The sequence below is a fragment of the Pimephales promelas genome, chromosome 12 (assembly GCF_988280905.1).
Source record: "Pimephales promelas chromosome 12, fPimPro1.hap1.1, whole genome shotgun sequence".
In the NCBI taxonomy this organism is placed as follows: Eukaryota; Metazoa; Chordata; class Actinopteri; order Cypriniformes; family Leuciscidae; genus Pimephales; species Pimephales promelas.
The window spans coordinates 11507678-11526068 of NC_142780.1; the positions used below are offsets into that span (position 1 = coordinate 11507678).

The following is an 18391-nucleotide window of genomic DNA, read 5'->3' on the forward strand; positions in this document are numbered from 1 at the left end:
TGCTAAATTAGTCCATTATCTGAATGAGCTCCTCCCGAACTTTGTTGATATCATTTAATTACTTGGTGAAACAAAGCTCTGGAATTGAAAGATAATAAAGTCCTAAATATCTTAAATGTATCACAGGTCTATGAAGGAGGACTCAAATGCAGAACAAGTGTTAACAGATTTATTGGCAGACAGTAGACAGATGACAGGATGTGGTGGGAGAGGTGAACAGTCCAAATAATAGGCAGGGATGAGACACAGTGACAGCCGTAGTAACTAGCCGAGCAGCAGTTGTGCTAGCAAGATGATTGGTAGCTGGAGAGTTGTAATGAGATCTGAAGATACTAGCAGTTGCCAGACAGGAACTTCCAAGTACAGCAGGCACTTAGGGATCTCAGGTTCAGCACCAGGCTTGCTCCAAAGCAAAGAGTGTAAGCAGCCAGGGGCACTCTGCTAGCAGGACTGGAACTAGAGACACAGCACACAAGACTGACAGGACAGATGGCAGAATCAAAGCACAAAATACTTCTAAAAATTAAACACTGTAGACCTTAGTCACAAGAAACAAACTATGAAGTACACAGTAGTATAACATCTAACGATCTGGCAACACATGAGGGAAAGAGCACACATATCCACAAGTTTCCTACGCTCCTTGAGGCCTTGCATTAAAAGTGGGCGAGTCTTCCGGTTCGAAGTAAACAAAGAGCGACTTGACATGCTTGACACTCATTCATTCAACAGTCGACAGTCATTCAAGTTATAGCGATCCAAACTAGCTAACGATGTGGGAACACAACTTCAACAAAATTAAAAAGGGTGAAATAACAGTACCTTTACCTCCGCAGTAGTTGGTTGGGAGTATTATAATAATATTATTAATAATCGATACTCATTATGGCATGGTGACAGACAATTGTGTGAGCTGACAAACAATTCAAATAAAAATACACACTTAGTCATTGTGCTTTGGAGTTTATTCAAAATTATAAATGAATGTGCTACTTGAATCCATTAACTGACACATTTTGTGAACAGTGGTATTCTATCAACTCAGGCTTTGATCCTGAGTTTAGGTGTAACATCAGTAGCGAACAGTCAATCACATGCTGAGAAAGTTTATAGAATATTAAGAATTTAAACAAATGTACACAGGAAGATTCGTCGTCTTTTGGGAGGTGATGGAAACTACAGTCGTTGGCAGGATCACTCTGATTTCGTTTTCAGCTTATGTTCAAAACAATCACGTTTAAGCCACTGAATTAGTTTAGTCCGGTTATACATACAACCGCGAACAGCACATGTTGTCCCTGAGCTCCGTAACGACATCTCTCATAAAGGTTTGCGTCTTTAAATAGTAAAATAAATCTCCGAAAAACAGCTAGCCTCTTCGCTAAATAACACACTAAATACCATTGGAATGCTACTTCCGCCGCCTCACCGGAAGTTGCACCCACTTTATTTTTTCCTGGAGCGCCCCTCAGAAACTTGTGGATAGAGGAATGTAAGAACAAGAGGAGCAGGTGAGCACCCTTAGACAAGTAACAGGTGAACACGAGAACTCAAACAAGGTAGCAGAGAACATGAGGTACAGGTGACACTCAGGCAATCGAGGACTCAACTAGACAAGAGGGTGTGGTACAGGTAAACAAGGAGGCGGGAAAAAAGGAGCACATGGCAAACACAAACAAAACCACAAGTTCAAGCACAAAACAAACATAGAGACATAGACAAAGCTGCCAGGGCAGAACCCTGACAGTATGATCCAAGAAAAGTCTTAATTATAATATTGAGAGGTTTTAAATATCAGGAATCGGGATCTGGCTTAATGTGAATATTAAACTTCACAAGGTGATGATTATTTGTTAGCGCTGCATGTTTCTAAGTAAAAACGTTGCATTGTTGCTCATTCTACAGGCTTGTCCATTCAGAGCAGTTCACATTTAATGCATACCAGACATTTATGCCAAACGATTGGTTATGAAATACATTTAATAAATTAGGACAATGTTTATGTGTATTATACCTGCAAACGTATTGCATTTCTTATAAGTGCAGCTGGGTTGTAAACAGGGGTTACCAGGTTAACCACTATATTTCTGTTCTATAAGTGCAACCTGCTGTAAGAGAGTGAAACTCGAAAAAACTCGAATGAAAAGAGTGAAACTTTTCATTCAGCCGGCGGATTGAAAAGAATCTAATGTATGCTAATGTAATGCCCAAAAATTTAAACAATTAGGGTTATCATATTTTAAAATAATACAAATAAATAAATACAATACAATCATTTATCATTTATTCAATTCTGTTGTGCTGTTAGCGTCCTGTGTTAACAATCCTTCGTTTTAGTTTTGTTGCGCTTGGCTGTACTTTCACTCCCTTACGAAACAGAAGTACATTTCAAGTTCATTTTATGTAGTATACTTATGTAATGTTCAAGTATATTTTTAAGTATACATTGTGTAGTAGTATACTAATGTCACTATGTACTAGTAGTAAACTTGTAAGTGTACTATTTTAATACCGCTTGGGACTAAATTGGCCCACTTTTAGTACATAAAAGTATAAGTTTAAGTGTACTGTAAGTGTAACAGTAAGTGCACAACTAGTTCATAATTATGTATCTCATGTGTACTGCAAGGGAATTTATGGGTATACTATTAGTTTACTTTTACTGTAATACTTATACAAGTATACTTTGAATACTTAAAAGTATTCAACAAGTATTTCTGGATCAAAAGATTGAGTACAAGAACAGGACAAATATACTTGCTTTTCTCTCAGTATAAGTCAAGGACAATTAAGTGTAATTTGAAGTATATTTCTGAGAAGTACATATAATATACTTTTGAGAAGTACAGGAAAAATAAACTGAAAGTATACTTTCTTATTTTTAGTTTAAAAGAAGTATACTAATGGCACACTTGAATAAACTTCTATTTCGTAAGGGCTACCTGTGCTTTGTGTGTAAATCCCTCACTCTTGTCTTTGACTGTATCATTATGGACATTTTACCCTTGATTTAATTAAACATACTGAGAGTATGGCTTGCATTTGATAGCAAATCGATTATTTAAAGACAAAACAATATCTAATCCACTGTGAGACACCAATGTGTCCCTGAGCAAGACACTTAACCCCTAGTTGCTTCAGAGGTGTGCAACCTCTGACATATATACTGTAACAATTGTAAGTCATTTTGGATAAAAGCGTCAGCTAAATGAATAAATGTAAATGTAAATGCAATAGACCAATAAAATAGGAGGATTTAAATTTTGCTTTTTTAAATATATATAAAGGGTGTGTTCATAAAAGACAGTGGTTTCCACAACTCTGTTAATAATGCCTTCTGGGGTATTTTGTGGCTAACTGCTGTGAAGATTCTGCTGGTGAACATAAGGAGGATCTTCTTTCAAAAACAGAGAAAATCTTAACTTACCCCAAACGTTTAAACGGTTTGTGCTTGTGCTTGAGAGAATGTGAAAGGATCAAATTTTCATAAAGACTTGAAAGTGGCTTCTTTTGGAATGTTTATTGTTTACTTGTTCCGTTGCTACTGAATATCAGTCATTGTGAAATATTTTTATTAGAATAATAAACAAAAGTAATAAAAAAGGAGTAATGAAAGGAGGATGGTGCGTCATTGTTTACTATGTGGTAAAACATTTCCGTGTAGTTGATGAGTTAGTGTCATAAGAATAGACATTTATAGTCAGATGAATCATTCAGCAAATCTGAGCAACATTATATTGCAACATATTGGACTTTGTGTGCAAATTTGAGCATGTAAAGTAAAGGTAGTTTAATGGTTTAAAAAGGCAGTCTTCTCAGTGGCCATATTGGTAAAACTCTTACAAGCAGCTGTTTTATAGTTACGCAGCTCCAGCTTGAATGGAGAAAGACTAAAATGTCCTAAATTGTTAGTGAAAGTTTCATTTAAAAAGTGTGTCAGATTACCAAACAAATTGTGGTATCACAATATTAGAAATTAAGCTATATAATTAGGGGTATCAATAACATTTGCTTTTTCATCTTAAAGACGAAAAACTTTTTTTTAGGATTGCTAATGTGGTTGCGGGTTTTAGAGCACAGAAATGTAATGTTGTGCAACTTACAGTACATTAGATATAGCTCAGTGTGGATCACATCAATTAACATCAAATGTCATTTGGTTTTCATTTGTCTTGTGATCAAGCTTTACATATTTGATTTGAGGAAAAACTCAAAATTGTGCCTGAATTGTGTTTTGAGTAGGGCTGTGCAAAAATTAATTGCGATTAATCACATCCAAAATAAAAGTCTGTGTTTACATAATATATTTGTGTGTGCTGTATATAATTATTTTGTATATATAAATATATATGCATGTATATATTTAAGAAAATGTGTTATTCATATATAAAATATTTATATTTATATAATATAGATTATGTATTTATAAATATATACAGAATTTAAGCGCAAATAATTCTTAACCTGTTAACTGTCACCCCCCCTTTTTTGAATAGACATGAAAATGCACATTTCGAACTTAAATGGTTGTAATTCAAGAATGCTTTGGAATATAGACATATGATTGGTCTTGTTTTAAAGAAGACATTTGGCAGATTTTTGTAGAAGTGAAATAAATTAAGAAAGTGAAACAGAAAAAAAGTTATAGAAGTTTGAGTTTATGGAAATGTACAATGTAAAAATATTAATTATTCATATTTTACATAAAATATATATTTTCAAAACCTGGGCTACTCTAAAATGGCAGAAAGATCAAAGCCAAAAATCTGAACAAGTTGTATTTCAAATTTTAGGTTGATATCTCAAAAAATGAGCTTTCAGTAAGATTTTGTTTGAGCGCAGTACCAAACTTTTTCACTAGGGCACAATCAGACTCCATTACTGCCCATATAAGGGCGCCTGCATTTCCATTCGTGTTTGGAGTGATATGAACCATTATTTTCACAATTTTCATACAATTTCTGCAGTAGAGATCCTATTCAGAAGTAGGATGGGAAGTTTGGCAGATTTTGATATGAATTGAACCTCTAAGAAACAAATACAAAGAACACACATGTAAGTCATAGCTAGCTGACACGTCACAAATGGTGAATTTATTATTTTTTTCTTGATATTTCAAACTTTTCAGACATTTTTTTCCAAAATAATTGAATGGATTCTATCTTTTGAACTTTTGGCATGAAAACAAACTGAGGTATCTACCATTTTTTCATGATTTTTCATGTTTACTGCTATTTTAAAATAAAGGTCTGAACACGCCTTATGAGTATGAAAATATTCTTGTTTTATATTGATAAATTATGGCTCCTCTGTAATATATTTTGAAAATCAGTCACCAAATATGGAAACTAGAGATTGTAAGCTTTCAAATGATATATAGTTTGTCAATATTATTTAAGGTATTTACTAAGATATTATTGTTTTAAAAATATAGTGGCAAACGTCCCACCTGTGGGACGGTGACAGTTAAGTGGTTAAATATATACCTGCATGCATAGGTATTTACATATATAGAAAATAATTAAATACAGCACACACAAATATATTATGTAAACACAGACTTTTATTTTGGATGCGATTAATCGCAATTAACTTTTGCACAGCCCTAGTTTTGAGAGTGAATAATGATCTTTTTGTATACATAGAAGACTTGGACTATACCAGAAAATTGCTATGAACTACTTTTATGAGTAGGTTATTTATTTATTCAATAATTTTTTATTTTATTTTTTATTTATATTTATTTCCCTAATTTTTTACAGCTCTCGTCAATATGAATGTCACTGTAAGGAATAGATATAAACTTTTTACTTTTGTGTTCAAGAGAGACATGAACATTTTGTAGTAGTTAATTTACTAAACAGGGCAGATTAGCGTGTGAGTGCAATTCCAAAAAAAGCCCGGATGAGAGTGGAACTTTTCCCAAAGCCTTTAACAATGCCTTGATATTTTTAATGCCAATTAAATATCATTGATATTGACAATGCCTATTTTTGGTAGATGCGGGTTGGATTTCTGACAAGTGGTTAGTGAAGCCAAACATTTAAGACAAGCATTCATGTAGCAATTTGCTGCTTTACGTAACACCTGTAATTCAAGCTGACTCTCTCTCTCTCTCCATCATCCTATCACAGGCCTGTCTGCATCACATGATGTAATTACAAGTCTTAACCATCAAGTAACTCTATCTTTCTCTGTCCTTATGTCTCCTCTTGTCTCTTCAGAAAAGCTCTTATGGATTTGTTGGTGGATCTATGCAGTCAGTACCATCTGAATCCAGCATATCACACTCTGGAGCTGCTGTCATCTGATGCGCAGCACGTCAATTTCAAGCCCAACACCCTGCTTGGCGCTCTGGACGTCTCCTGCGCCCTGATCAAAGAACGAGTGCTGGAGGACAAGGTGATCCGGAAACCTCCACCTAAAGTGCCAGAGGTGAGTTTCTGAAACAGTGTTTTATGGAGGTTTCTGTACCTCAAGCCACATGGTGTTAATGTCTGAACTTTTAAAGATCTTTAAATTATAAACAGGCAGCAGCAACTGTGATAAGATGTCTCCTAAAGTGGATGCACTAATACTGACATGACACCACTCCTGTAGACAAACTTTGTAAAATAATTTGGTTTGCCTGTCAGTGGTGGGCATATTTCACACTACACTCCACTTCTCATTCAATTGCATCAGCCATATTGAATTGGCTCACTGTACAAGCAAGTGTTGTCTTCATTGCAATACTTTTTAGGGTCAATAAGACCCTAAGTGCTCAATAGCATGGACTACATTGTCACATGAAATGCTTAACCTAAAACTGCATTAAACATTTAAAAATACTTGTATAGTTATTATGCAAGCGGTTTTTATCTCCTTTTAAATTAACAAATACTTTGAATATTTGCACCACAAGACTATTTAAGTGAACTAAAAAATACATGAAAATATGATTACAAATACTGAAAGATTTAAATATACTGTATATATATATTTTAAAGTCCATGCTGATTTTCTGCTGCTCATATTCACACATTGTGTTTGACTTTTAAATAGCTATTTTACTGTAAAAATTAGTATTCTTGTTCTAATGTTGTTAAATGGTGACATCTTGTTCTGACTAAATGCAACAGGAGGGTCGTGTTATCATAAAAAGAGTTCGAGCAAAGGTACAGTGAGTCTTTCACAGAATCTACTCTGAGTGTGCGTTCTCTCTCTCTTTCTCGAGTGTCCATTTCTCCTCCCCCTAATGTGTGAATATTTGATGAGAGTCTTACCTTTAGTTACCATGCATTATTTCTTTCTCAGCTGGGCTGACTGTGCTCTCTCTTGCTCTCTCTCCCTCGTGGCTGACCTCTGGGCAGAGTTAGAGGCTCTGTCCTCCGATTCTGCTAGATCAACTGTACAAACAGTGGACACAATACATAAGTATAGATGCTTATAGAAATGGAAAGTTAACACTATTTTTTAGTGTTTGTAAGGATAACAAACAGATCACATGGCCAGCTCAGATATTTCTCAGTAAATGCTTAACCGCTATCGAGGGTTTGCACGTGACATCACTGTCGACCGGAGTGCCTGCAGTTACTCACAGTGAGTGTTAAAAAGACTGAGCGGCTGTATATGTTTTCAGCGTGAATGCCGCGGAAAAAAAAAACAAAACAAAAAAACACAACACATACAAAGTGGGAAAGAGCTTTGCGATTGACTGTACAACTAGATTTGACAAAAAATCGGAGGTATATTTTTACAGAGCAAATGGATTGCTGCAATTCACAAAAACAACTGGACTCCAGTTAGCGAAAGGTGGATTTGCAGTTATCATTTTGTGTCAATATGCTGTATTTTGTTGTAAAACCATACCCATATATTTTGTACTAACATTTTGTATTAACATTTTGCAAAAGAAAACCTCAAAAAGGTTTTTTTTTTTTTTTTTTTTTTTACATTTTTGTAAAAACGGTAAATTTACTGAACGAGTCTATTTCTTTCGTTCTCCATAAATGAATGAGAAAATTTCATTTAATTGAAAGGAGGGTCCCACTTATTTATTTATTTTGTTGGAATTAAGTCAGCTTAACTGTTAATAAAATAATGAATGAACAAAACAATATACAAATGTTTCATAACTTGCCTGTGATGTATGTATTGCCCAAATTATTATTTTGGACAGACAAATGGAACCTTTCTTTCAATTAAATTAAATGTTCTCATTAATTTATGGAGACTGAAAGACATAGTATCCTTCCGTGTATAGATAATCAGTAATTACTAATTTAGTCATTTCGCACGCGTCAGTATAAAAAAATTAAAAAGCAACATATGATGGCTCATAGATTCTCCTACCTAAGTGCTAATGTGGATTTCTGTCTAGATACTGTATGTAATAAACATTTTGCAAAAGAAAACCTCAAAAAGGTTAATTATAGATAGAGGAAGACAGAAACACACCTGTTCACCGGAAATTTTCCACAGATGTTGGACTTCCACAGTGCTTTCCCAGGAGACTAGCGCCAAATTAATCCCCGCTCTTAGTGCCATCTAGTGTTTTAGAAGAGGAAGTTGCTCAACTGCATTTGTGAGAAAATCTGCCTGGACATATTTTGTGAGAATATCAGCCGAGTGATCTCATAAAAAGCCATCTGTCTCACAGTCATAACAGACAGATATGCATTTGTATGCACTAGATGTGGTATTTGTTCAAAGGTTACATGCAATTTGTAGGACGGTTTGTATTTATTTGTGACATATTATCTAGGCTCATTTATTTATATTTGCAAAACACAATGCATATTTTTGCTCAAACTGACCTTTGTACTTGGACATTGCTTTCTGTTTGTTCGCGAGTCGAGTTTTCCTTTGCTAAGTAGATCAAGTTCGTTTGCAAAATGCTGGATTTGTTTGTGTAATTACAGCACAAATTAACTCCATAGACGCAGCTCCTCTGAATCACTTGTGTTTTGTGAAATCCCACCTCGCAGAAAGTTTGAAATGACTAATTTGATTTTCTAATCTAGATTAATTTACTCATACAACCTACACTCACCGGCCACTTTATTAGGTACCCCATGCTAGTAACGGGTTGGACCCCCTTTTGCCTTCAGAACTGCCTCAATTCTTCGTGGCATAGATTCAACAAGGTGCTGGAAGCATTCCTCAGGGAGTTTGGTCCATATTGACACGATGGCATCACACAGTTGCCGCAGATTTGTCGGCTGCACATCCATGATGCGAATCTCCCGTTCCACCACATCCCAAAGATGCTCTATTGGATTGAGATCTGGTGACTGTGGAGGCCATTTGAGTACAGCGAACTCATTGTCATGTTCAAGAAACCAGTCTGAGATGATTCCAGCTTTATGACATGGCGCATTATCCTGCTGAAAGTAGCCATCAGAAGTTGGGTACATTGTGGTCATAAAGGGATGGACATGGTCAGCAACAATACTCAGGTAGGCTGTGGCGTTGCAACGATGCTCAATTGGTACCAAGGGGCCCAAAGAGTGCCAAGAAAATATTCCCCACACCATGACACCACCACCACCAGCCTGAACCTTTGATACAAGGCAGGATGGATCCATGCTTTCATGTTGTAGACGCCAAATTCTGACCCTACCATCCGAATGTCGCAGCAGAAATCGAGACTCATCAGACCAGGCAACGTTTTTCCAATCTTCTATTGTCCAATTTCGATGAGCTTGTGCAAATTGTAGCCTCAGTTTCCTGTTCTTAGCTGAAAGGAGTGGCACCCGGTGTGGTCTTCTGCTGCTGTAGCCCATCTGCCTCAAAGTTCGACGTACTGTGCGTTCAGAGATGCTCTTCTGCCCACCTTGGTTGTAACGGGTGGTTATTTGAGTCACTGTTGCCCTTCTATCAGCTCGAACCAGTCTGGCCATTCTCCTCTGACCTCTGGCATCAACAAGGCATTTCCGCCCACAGAACTGCCGCTCACTGGATGTTTTTTCTTTTTCGGAACATTCTCTGTAAACCCTAGAGATGGTTGTGTGTGAAAATCCCAGTAGATTAGCAGTTTCTGAAATACTCAGACCAGCCCTTCTGGCACCAACAATCATGCCACGTTCAAAGTCACTCAAATCACCTTTCTTCCCCATACTGATGCTCGGTTTGAACTGCAGGAGATTGTCTTGACCATGTCTACATGCCTAAATGCACTGAGTTGCCGCCATGTGATTGGCTGCTTAGAAATTAAGTGTTAACGAGCAGTTGGACGGGTGTACCTAATAAAGTGGCCGGTGAGTGTACATGCTGAAGTGAATAAATGTTTGTGGGTGGTTCCCGCATTACTGATTGATTAAAATTATGCGCAATGACTCTGAGGACTCTGTGACAACAGTTTTTGTTCAAGTGGAATTACACAAACTAAAATGTGCAACAAAACAGTATAAGTGTTGGTTACTGTTTCATGACACCTCAGTCTGGTGGGTTCTTGTTTGTCTACATGGTAAGGAACAGGAAATGGCACAAGTTAAGTGTCTCCTGTGCTAACATTGATTAAACCGTTTGTTTTTTCTATTAGCTAGGGTGAAATTTAGCTGCCTCTGTGATAAAGTTGTATGTGTTTATGAGCAATATTAGCATTTTGCATAATGTGATTTATTGGTGTTCGATTGAACCTTTAATTCAGATCTCTGAAGAAGATTTTCTGAGCATTGAGGTTGGTGTGACACTTCCTCTACATGGCACTGCAAACACATGCATATAGAGTCTAATTTAGCCCACTGCTCATGTGAAACTTCAGAGATCTGTGCTGCATCTTATCTTATCTTGATCATGCAAATGATAATAGCCACAGGAGTTTGCTACACCCACATCTACAGGAAGAGAGTCTTTGATTGTTATATACCACCATGCTGGTTTAGAATCTTCATTTCCCTTTCATTAAAACAATTTTCTAGATTAAATACAACATAGCAGCTGTTGTCAACGTGCATTTATTTTTTTATAAATGCGATTCCAGCTTAATTGCTGTGGTAATTGACAGCATAAAGCTAAAGTTGTATTTAACTTCTTTAATATTCACTTTTAAGGCAACTCGTTGCATTTTTCGTTTTTATAATATAAGCCATTTGGACAAAATTCTGTCACTATTTACTAACCCTTGTGTCATTCCAAACCCTTTTGCATTACTTTCTCCTGAGGAAAATAAAAAGATATTTTGAAAAACTGATGGTATCTGAATTATTTTTACTTTACCATTAACTGCCATAGTGTGGTCAAAAAACAAACAAACAAATCAAAATATTCAGAAAATAGAAAGTGACACCGGTTTGGTATAACATGAGGGTGAGTAAATGATGACAGATTTTCCCTTTAATATATAATTACTCTCTTAAAGCCTCTCTCATTATTCACATGTCTGTTTCTCTTTCTCTCTTAGAAAACGGTGCGTTTGGTAGTGAACTATCACCACAGTCAGAAGGCCGTGTTTCGAGTAAATCCATTGGTCCCCCTGCGTACCCTGGTGCCTGTGATCTGTCAGAAGTGCGAGTTTGACCCTGCCCATGTCCTGTTGTTCAGAGACAATGTCAGCCACCAACAACTGGATTTGGACAAGTCCCTGAGCGAGTTGGGTATCAGGGAACTCTATGTCCTGGATCAGATGCTAGGTATGAGATAAAAAAAGTCAGGACACCACACATGGTCACATGGCCCTGTTTACACTTGGTATTGGTCGATGTAGACAAAGTAAAATCATTCCTGTTAACACCTGGTGTTTTAATCTGTCTCTTATCAACTTTATACCACTTCGGTCTTGATTTCTTCGAGGGGGCGGGTCTGTGGGTGGGTAAATGTATGGCCTTTTTCAGATCTTTCAGATCGATTTAATGGATGAACTAAGCTCAAAAGGGCAAAGTTGAAATCCCACCTGGCTAGCGCGCTTCCTGTAATGTTTACACATTAGGCCAATAGTTGGAAAGTAGATGGTATTCTGTGGCTGTTCGACCACATAAGCATCTATACTGCGGTCTAATTCACTTTCGATTACCTCTGGAAGTGGTCGAAAGTGGACAAGCTGAGTGGACCCCATTCACACCTGTATTTAGCGTCATCCACTTGTGATCGGATTGACAAAATTACTTCTTAATACCAGATGTAAGCAGGGCATTAGATATTCTAAAAATGAGCTAAGTAGAATTATTATCAGTTTTAAACGGTTAATTTTGTGGAAACCGTGATGCAGTTTTTTTTTTCTTTTGGATCCTTTGATAAATAAAAAGCTCAAAATAACAGCATTTATTTACTTTTTTTTTTTTGGAACAATGTAAAACAATACTCTCACTTCTGATACATTTATTAAATCCATGCTAAATAAAGTATTAATTTATATATTTTACATTTGTATTATATAGGTAGCGTTTTGGGTCGTACCTTAATGGTGCTGTATGTAAGAAATTTATTTCAAATACCGCTCTACAGTAATTTGAAAGTGATTTGCAGTACTAGTTTTGGCCACAATCTTACATACGGCTCCTTTAATGTCCAATGGAAAATCTGTCTTAAAAAATAATACAAATATACAGTAAGGAAACCACTGGTTACAATTTGGTTGTTGATATTTCATTGACTGTTTCTGTTCAGTTCAGTCCCACTCTTAGATGTTTCCACTCACAGTTTCTTTGTTGAGGCAGCATGAGAGTGTTACCTAACATCCCCATACAGCACCTAAAGGCTCTAATAGCCTCTGACATTTCACTGTCTGAGCTAAATATATATCTATTCAATGTCAAATGTTCTGCTGGTTTGATTGTTTTCAGTTCTCCAGCCTAAAATGGCTTCGACCCCTGCCCTGAACTACTCAGTTACTGATGTACATAACTTTGACTGAATAGTTGCCATAGTGCCTTTGCAGTATATGCAGTTAAACTGTGTTGAATGCGCTGAGTCTGCTTCCTGTTGCAGAACATTCTTGAGCTTGTTATGATTATAATAACCTGCTCGATACATGCAGTGCCTATGTTCTTGTATTCATCTTTTTTGCTTTGTTACTGTCATGCTTATGTTCTCAATGCATTCAGAAAGCCTGTTCCCTGTCCTGCTAAGTTTTCTTTAGGTTTTGTTAGTGTGTGTTCTGTGTTAGTGTTCCTTCATGTAAATTTGTTTTCGTAAAGGCTTTGCAGAAGTTTAGCGCCATCTAATGTCAGAATTTTGTACTGCTTTCAGTGCATTGCAGCATATAACATCCGGCTCCATTTAATAATACTGTTATGAACAACTATAGTTGTTAAGTAACTACAATATCTGAATTGTACTATGCCACAATGTTGGACATTGAGTGAAGTGTTTGGATGTCTTGTGATGCACGATGGGAAAATGTTATTACTGTGCTTGCAAGTCAGCTCTTAACATGCACCATTTTACTCAGTGTGTGTGTGAGTGTGTTTGGATTAGTGTTTTTGAAATAAGTCTTATGTTTACCAAGCCTGCTTATATTTTAAAATGTAATTTATTCCCTTTAAGGCAAAGCTGAATTTCCAGCAGCTAGGTTTTTGGCACTCAAGAAACATTTCTTCTTATTATCAGTTTTGCAAATAGTAGTGGTGCTTAATATTTTTGTGGAAACCATGATTGATATGTTTTACCAAGGATTGTTTTGATGAATAGAAAGTGCAAAAGAACAGTATTTATTTTTAAAAAGAAATATTTTATAACACTATACATCTCTTTACAGTCTCTTTTGAAATGCATCCTTGCTGAATAAAAGTAGTGATTTATTTAAAAATAAATAAATAAATCTTACTGCAGTATTGCTGACGTGCAAGCACTAGTATTTATTCTGCATATGCTAATCTTGTATCTACCATAACCCATTATTCTCATTAGTTAGTTAGCAAACAGTTAAATTGAACAAAAAGTAGCATTGTTAACTCAATTCTTGATTATTCTAGAATAGTAGCTCCTGTGTGTGTGTGTGTGTGTGTAAGATGCTGAACAAATGTGTTTCTCTTACAGCTGAATCTCTTCACTCCAGCAGTCTGAGTGGATCAGATAAAAAGGGTCTGCTGGGCTTCCTCAAGTTTAATCGCAGGAAATCAAAGGTAGAACACAGGCTCACCTGTACACATACTTACACACACATTCATACATTCAAATTTTTGTCTGTTTAAACCTTGACAGTGTGCTATAGTATATATGTATGAAAGCTGCATGTCTATAGAAACCCAAAATGATCTAGACAAATAGCACCAAACACCTGAACCCATGGATAGGATGGAGGAAACTAATACAAATCGCAAAATACAGTGAAAATGAAACGTTTAATTGATGTTGCAGTGTCTGTATCCTGCCCTGCATGGTTTTCATGGATATTGTATAGAGTCTTCTTGCCATGCTAGTGTTACATTCCCATTTCAGACTGAAGATCAGTCCTCTGAGGACATGGACAGTCTTGATGATGATAGTGTTGTTGACAATGCAGACACTAACATTAATGTAAGTACTAACCCATGACCTCCAGTATCCCTTACTAATTCACTCTCATCTCTCTGTCTGTCATTTTTCAAACTTTAACACAATTATACTGTCTGATGGTTGATTCTTCTACATCTTCTACATTTTTGTTCATTAGTTCTTTTCAGAGCAAATAGCACCACATTTGTTGTGGTTCATTTGATTGGATATCAACTTTTATTGCATAAATGAATTATATATTATGAAAAAGAATGGTTCTGGATGCTGATTAATAAGTGCGTAACATTAATGCATTTTTAATAAAACATTTTAATAACAACAAAAAATAATAAAACAATATTAATGAACACTTGTCCTTAATATTTTTCAAATAAAATTTACAGAATAGTAATGAAAGAAATTCTACACTCGATATAAATAATATATAATAATTTATTATATAACAATAACAACAATAATAACAATAATAATTATATACAAAAACATACAATAAGATAATTTTTGTCCTTAATTATTTTTTTTTTTTTCAATAGAAATCACAGTGCTTTTCAGAGATCTTCACTATCCAATGTATTTATTTTCGGGTATCACCACTAGGTGTCAGTGATCACTTGCCCAAACGTGTGATCTCAGTTATTTGCTGGTACTCATTTTTGCTTCTTGGATGACCCTTTATGTGGCATTATTTGAATGTGCAAACACACACACACACGTTTGTTGCACTCATTGCATAGACACTTCCATTAATTTTATATCAGGTTAATGATTATTTCTATGACCTAACCTAACCCCTACCCCTAAACATACACATCACACCCCCCTCTCTCTTTTATTATCTGAATTGTGAAATTTACATTTACATTTAGTCATTTAGCAAACACTTTTATCCAAAAGTGACTTACATCTGAGGACTAAATCAAGTATGTGAAGAAGCAATAACAAGACAACAAGTGCTCAAAATACAAAGTTTAAACATTGCTCAGAGTAGCATAGACCAGGCAAGTAAGGATTTAAAGAATATGTTTTTTTATTTATTTATTTATTTATTTATTTTTTAATGAAATCTTGACTATAAGACTATTTTTGTTTTATAAGCTAGTTATAAACAGTCTAACCACAACTGAAAACGTTATGCAGTTACTGTAAATAATAATAATAATTTTATTTTTAATACCATTTTTACAAACGAGGACATCCCCCAAAGGAGGTTTTATTATATTCAGTTCACTTCTAGGTACAAATGTGTCTGATATAACAGTTACGTAGGTAAACTCACACACACTTTATCTCTACACCCACAGTGATCTGTACATCTATTTCCTTTTCTCTGAGAAACACACTGTGTTTTTGATGACACTCAGACACACCCGAACATCCATAATTCATCATTTATATGTCAGTTATTTTAATTCGAAAAAGGCTCTTCCCTGCTCTCGATGATCCCCCCCCTGTAATTACACCAGTTCAGGTGCACACTATTTACAATATCACAATATCACAGACAGTGCCAAGAGCCATTTTCAACACGTCGCAGTAACTTATTTCTGATTATATAACCCACTAATAGCCATTCCCACTTTGAACATTCCGTTCTAAGGGCAGAGAAGGGTGAGACAAAGTTAGAGAGAACGCCAAACTTTTACTGGGAGGTTGTGGCGTCTAATGAAAGCATGTGGCCATGATAGGAGAGCTGTGATTATTTTGTCTCTGTGCTTTTTCCATGTGTTTGTTTTTGTTGGTGTGTGTTTTTGTGCCTAGTGTTATGTCTAGTTTAGATCATATGTCTGTTTGTTAGTCTTTCTTCTCAAGTCAAGCTGTAAGACTGCATACCTTCTCTCTCTCTCTCGTTCCAACCAACAGCTGAGCACTCACTCAAACACCCATGCAAGGTTCTAGAAGATGCAGTCTTGTTCCTCAGTTTTTGACAGATCTCTCTGCTCTCTCTTAAAGGAACATCCCCTCGTCCTTTTCACAACTCTGTGTGTGTGTATGTACTTTTTTAGTAAGGTAAAGAGTGTAATTTGTGACATTAGCAGCAACAAACCAAATTGGAAAAATGTTTGCTTTTAAACAGATTTCCCAGACATTTTTACCACCCTTTTTCCAGTCCATTTTTTTTTTTTTGACTAAACTGGTAGTCACACCTCAATTTCACACCACTGATTTAGCCTGTAGTTGAATGTTGTACCACTCAAACAAACAAAAAAATCCATGGTGAAAAAACCTCCTTCGGGAGTGGAAGAATGGAAGACTGCATACAGCCAAAAGGCCCTGGAAGGTGTAGGCAGAGCTGACCAGCGAAGAAGACTTGGAACTGGACGGGACCAGCGGAGAAAAATAAAATACCTTTTGTCAATGTTTCAAAGCTTTTTTTTTTGTACTGAAGTATTTTGTATTTGCTGTTATGTCACAATATTACAGTCAAACCTGAACCTTAGTTGTATGTATGTGTGTGTGTGTGTGTGTGTGTGTGTGTGTGTGTGTGTTTTAATTTTTTCTCCATTGTGAATGTGTTAAAGTGTCACTCTTTACAAAGTTTCTGTGTGTTTTTTTGCCTTGGTAGGTTTTTTATTTTGTCTCACCCATTTATCTCTTTTTGTGATTTTGTGGGGTTTGGGGTGGGAATGCAGGTGGCAGAAGGGGTGGTAAAGATAAATTTATAAAATAAAAAAGTGACTGCTAAAATTTAACTTTTGACTATGTAATACGAGCTAAAACGTGTACCAACCAAAAATGCCATAGTCCATTAAAAATTACGCTTTTTTTAATGTTTGTTTTTTTTGTAGAAATTCACTAGTGTAAAACTTAATCAGACGATTGTAGTTTAGTTTATGTCTTGAGTCCCTCCCTGTTAACCGTCTTCTCAGGCCAGCTGTTTAATGGTGTGTAAACGTGGGGTCATGGCCAGGGTAAAGCCCTCAGAGCTCAGCCACACTCCAGGAGCAGGCCGTGACATTTCCAGCCCAAATGTTATTGATTTTCTGTCATCTGTTAAACTTGCTGCCCTTTTGAATTCAGGATGCACTGCCTACAACACAATTCAGGATTCACTGCATACAACAATACCTAATTTCTCTGTACAATGCACCTTCGATATGTGTACACCTCATCATTCGCGCTAAGCGAATCTCTTCTTACTCTACTTTGCATTTATATTTATAGACATATTTCTATTTACATATGTGTTTTTTAAACATGTTCTTAAATGTGAATTTGTATAGCTATTAAAGTGGTCTCTCTTTATTTTATGCTCAGGGTATGTCAGGTCCATGTGTGGAGACCCGTCCCAGCACTCTTGGTCAGTCTCAGTCTGTGATGAACATCTCCAAGATGTCCCCGAAAGTGGAGTTAAAGAAACGCAGAGCTCCAGCTCCCCCATCAGCTTCCACACAGACTTTACCTCTGGCATCACAGGTTTGAGCAATGACACACACACACACACACACACCAACCATAACCACTGACAAATATTTACACAGTCTAAATAATAATACCTTGGAGTAGCTGTCATTTAGGTCTTTAGGTTTTTGCATAAAAGCTCCTGTGCAGTGTACAAACCTGTGAATGAATTATCTGCTCTGTTAATATTGTAGCTTACAGGGATGTAAAACTTACCATACATAAGCAGTTACACAGTTTAAGTGATTTCTATGAATGCAAAACCACATTGAAATTGAAGCACAAGAACCAGACCAACCAGTTCTAGGATGAATAACAAAGAAGCTTTGACATTACAAACTTTAAATTGCAGCAAAACAGATTGAATGAAAATCTGAAGAAAAAAAAATGTTTATGTCTAATGCTGATGAACTCAGAGATGAGTGAGGAGGAGAGCATTCAGAGCATGATTTGGTTCTTTTATTTTATTAAAGATATGAAAGAACCAAATAAACAAAGACACAGACACTAGGGAACTCCACAATCAGGTAACTAATCATAAAGGAAAATACATAAAATGGAAAATACATAAAGC

At 36.1% G+C, this 18391-nt stretch overlaps 1 protein-coding gene across 9 annotated transcripts in view; it reads left to right on the top strand.

Annotated features, from left to right (window-relative positions):
- Positions 1-18391, top strand: part of cobl (cordon-bleu WH2 repeat protein) — a 121014-nt gene that overhangs the window by 34020 nt on the left and 68603 nt on the right. For 5 of the 9 annotated variants that reach the window (XM_089117488.1, XM_089117487.1, XM_089117490.1 and 2 more), the window contains 6 exons: positions 6225-6435; positions 11387-11615; positions 12765-12806; positions 13957-14045; positions 14362-14439; positions 17674-17832. In XM_089117488.1, coding sequence (XP_088973614.1) covers positions 6225-6435; positions 11387-11615; positions 12765-12806; positions 13957-14045; positions 14362-14439; positions 17674-17832 — 808 coding nt within the window. The remainder of the gene's footprint in view (positions 1-6224; positions 6436-11386; positions 11616-12764; positions 12807-13956; positions 14046-14361; positions 14440-17673; positions 17833-18391) is intronic. The other 4 variants (XM_089117496.1, XM_089117495.1, XM_089117494.1 and 1 more) reach the window with 3 other exon arrangements.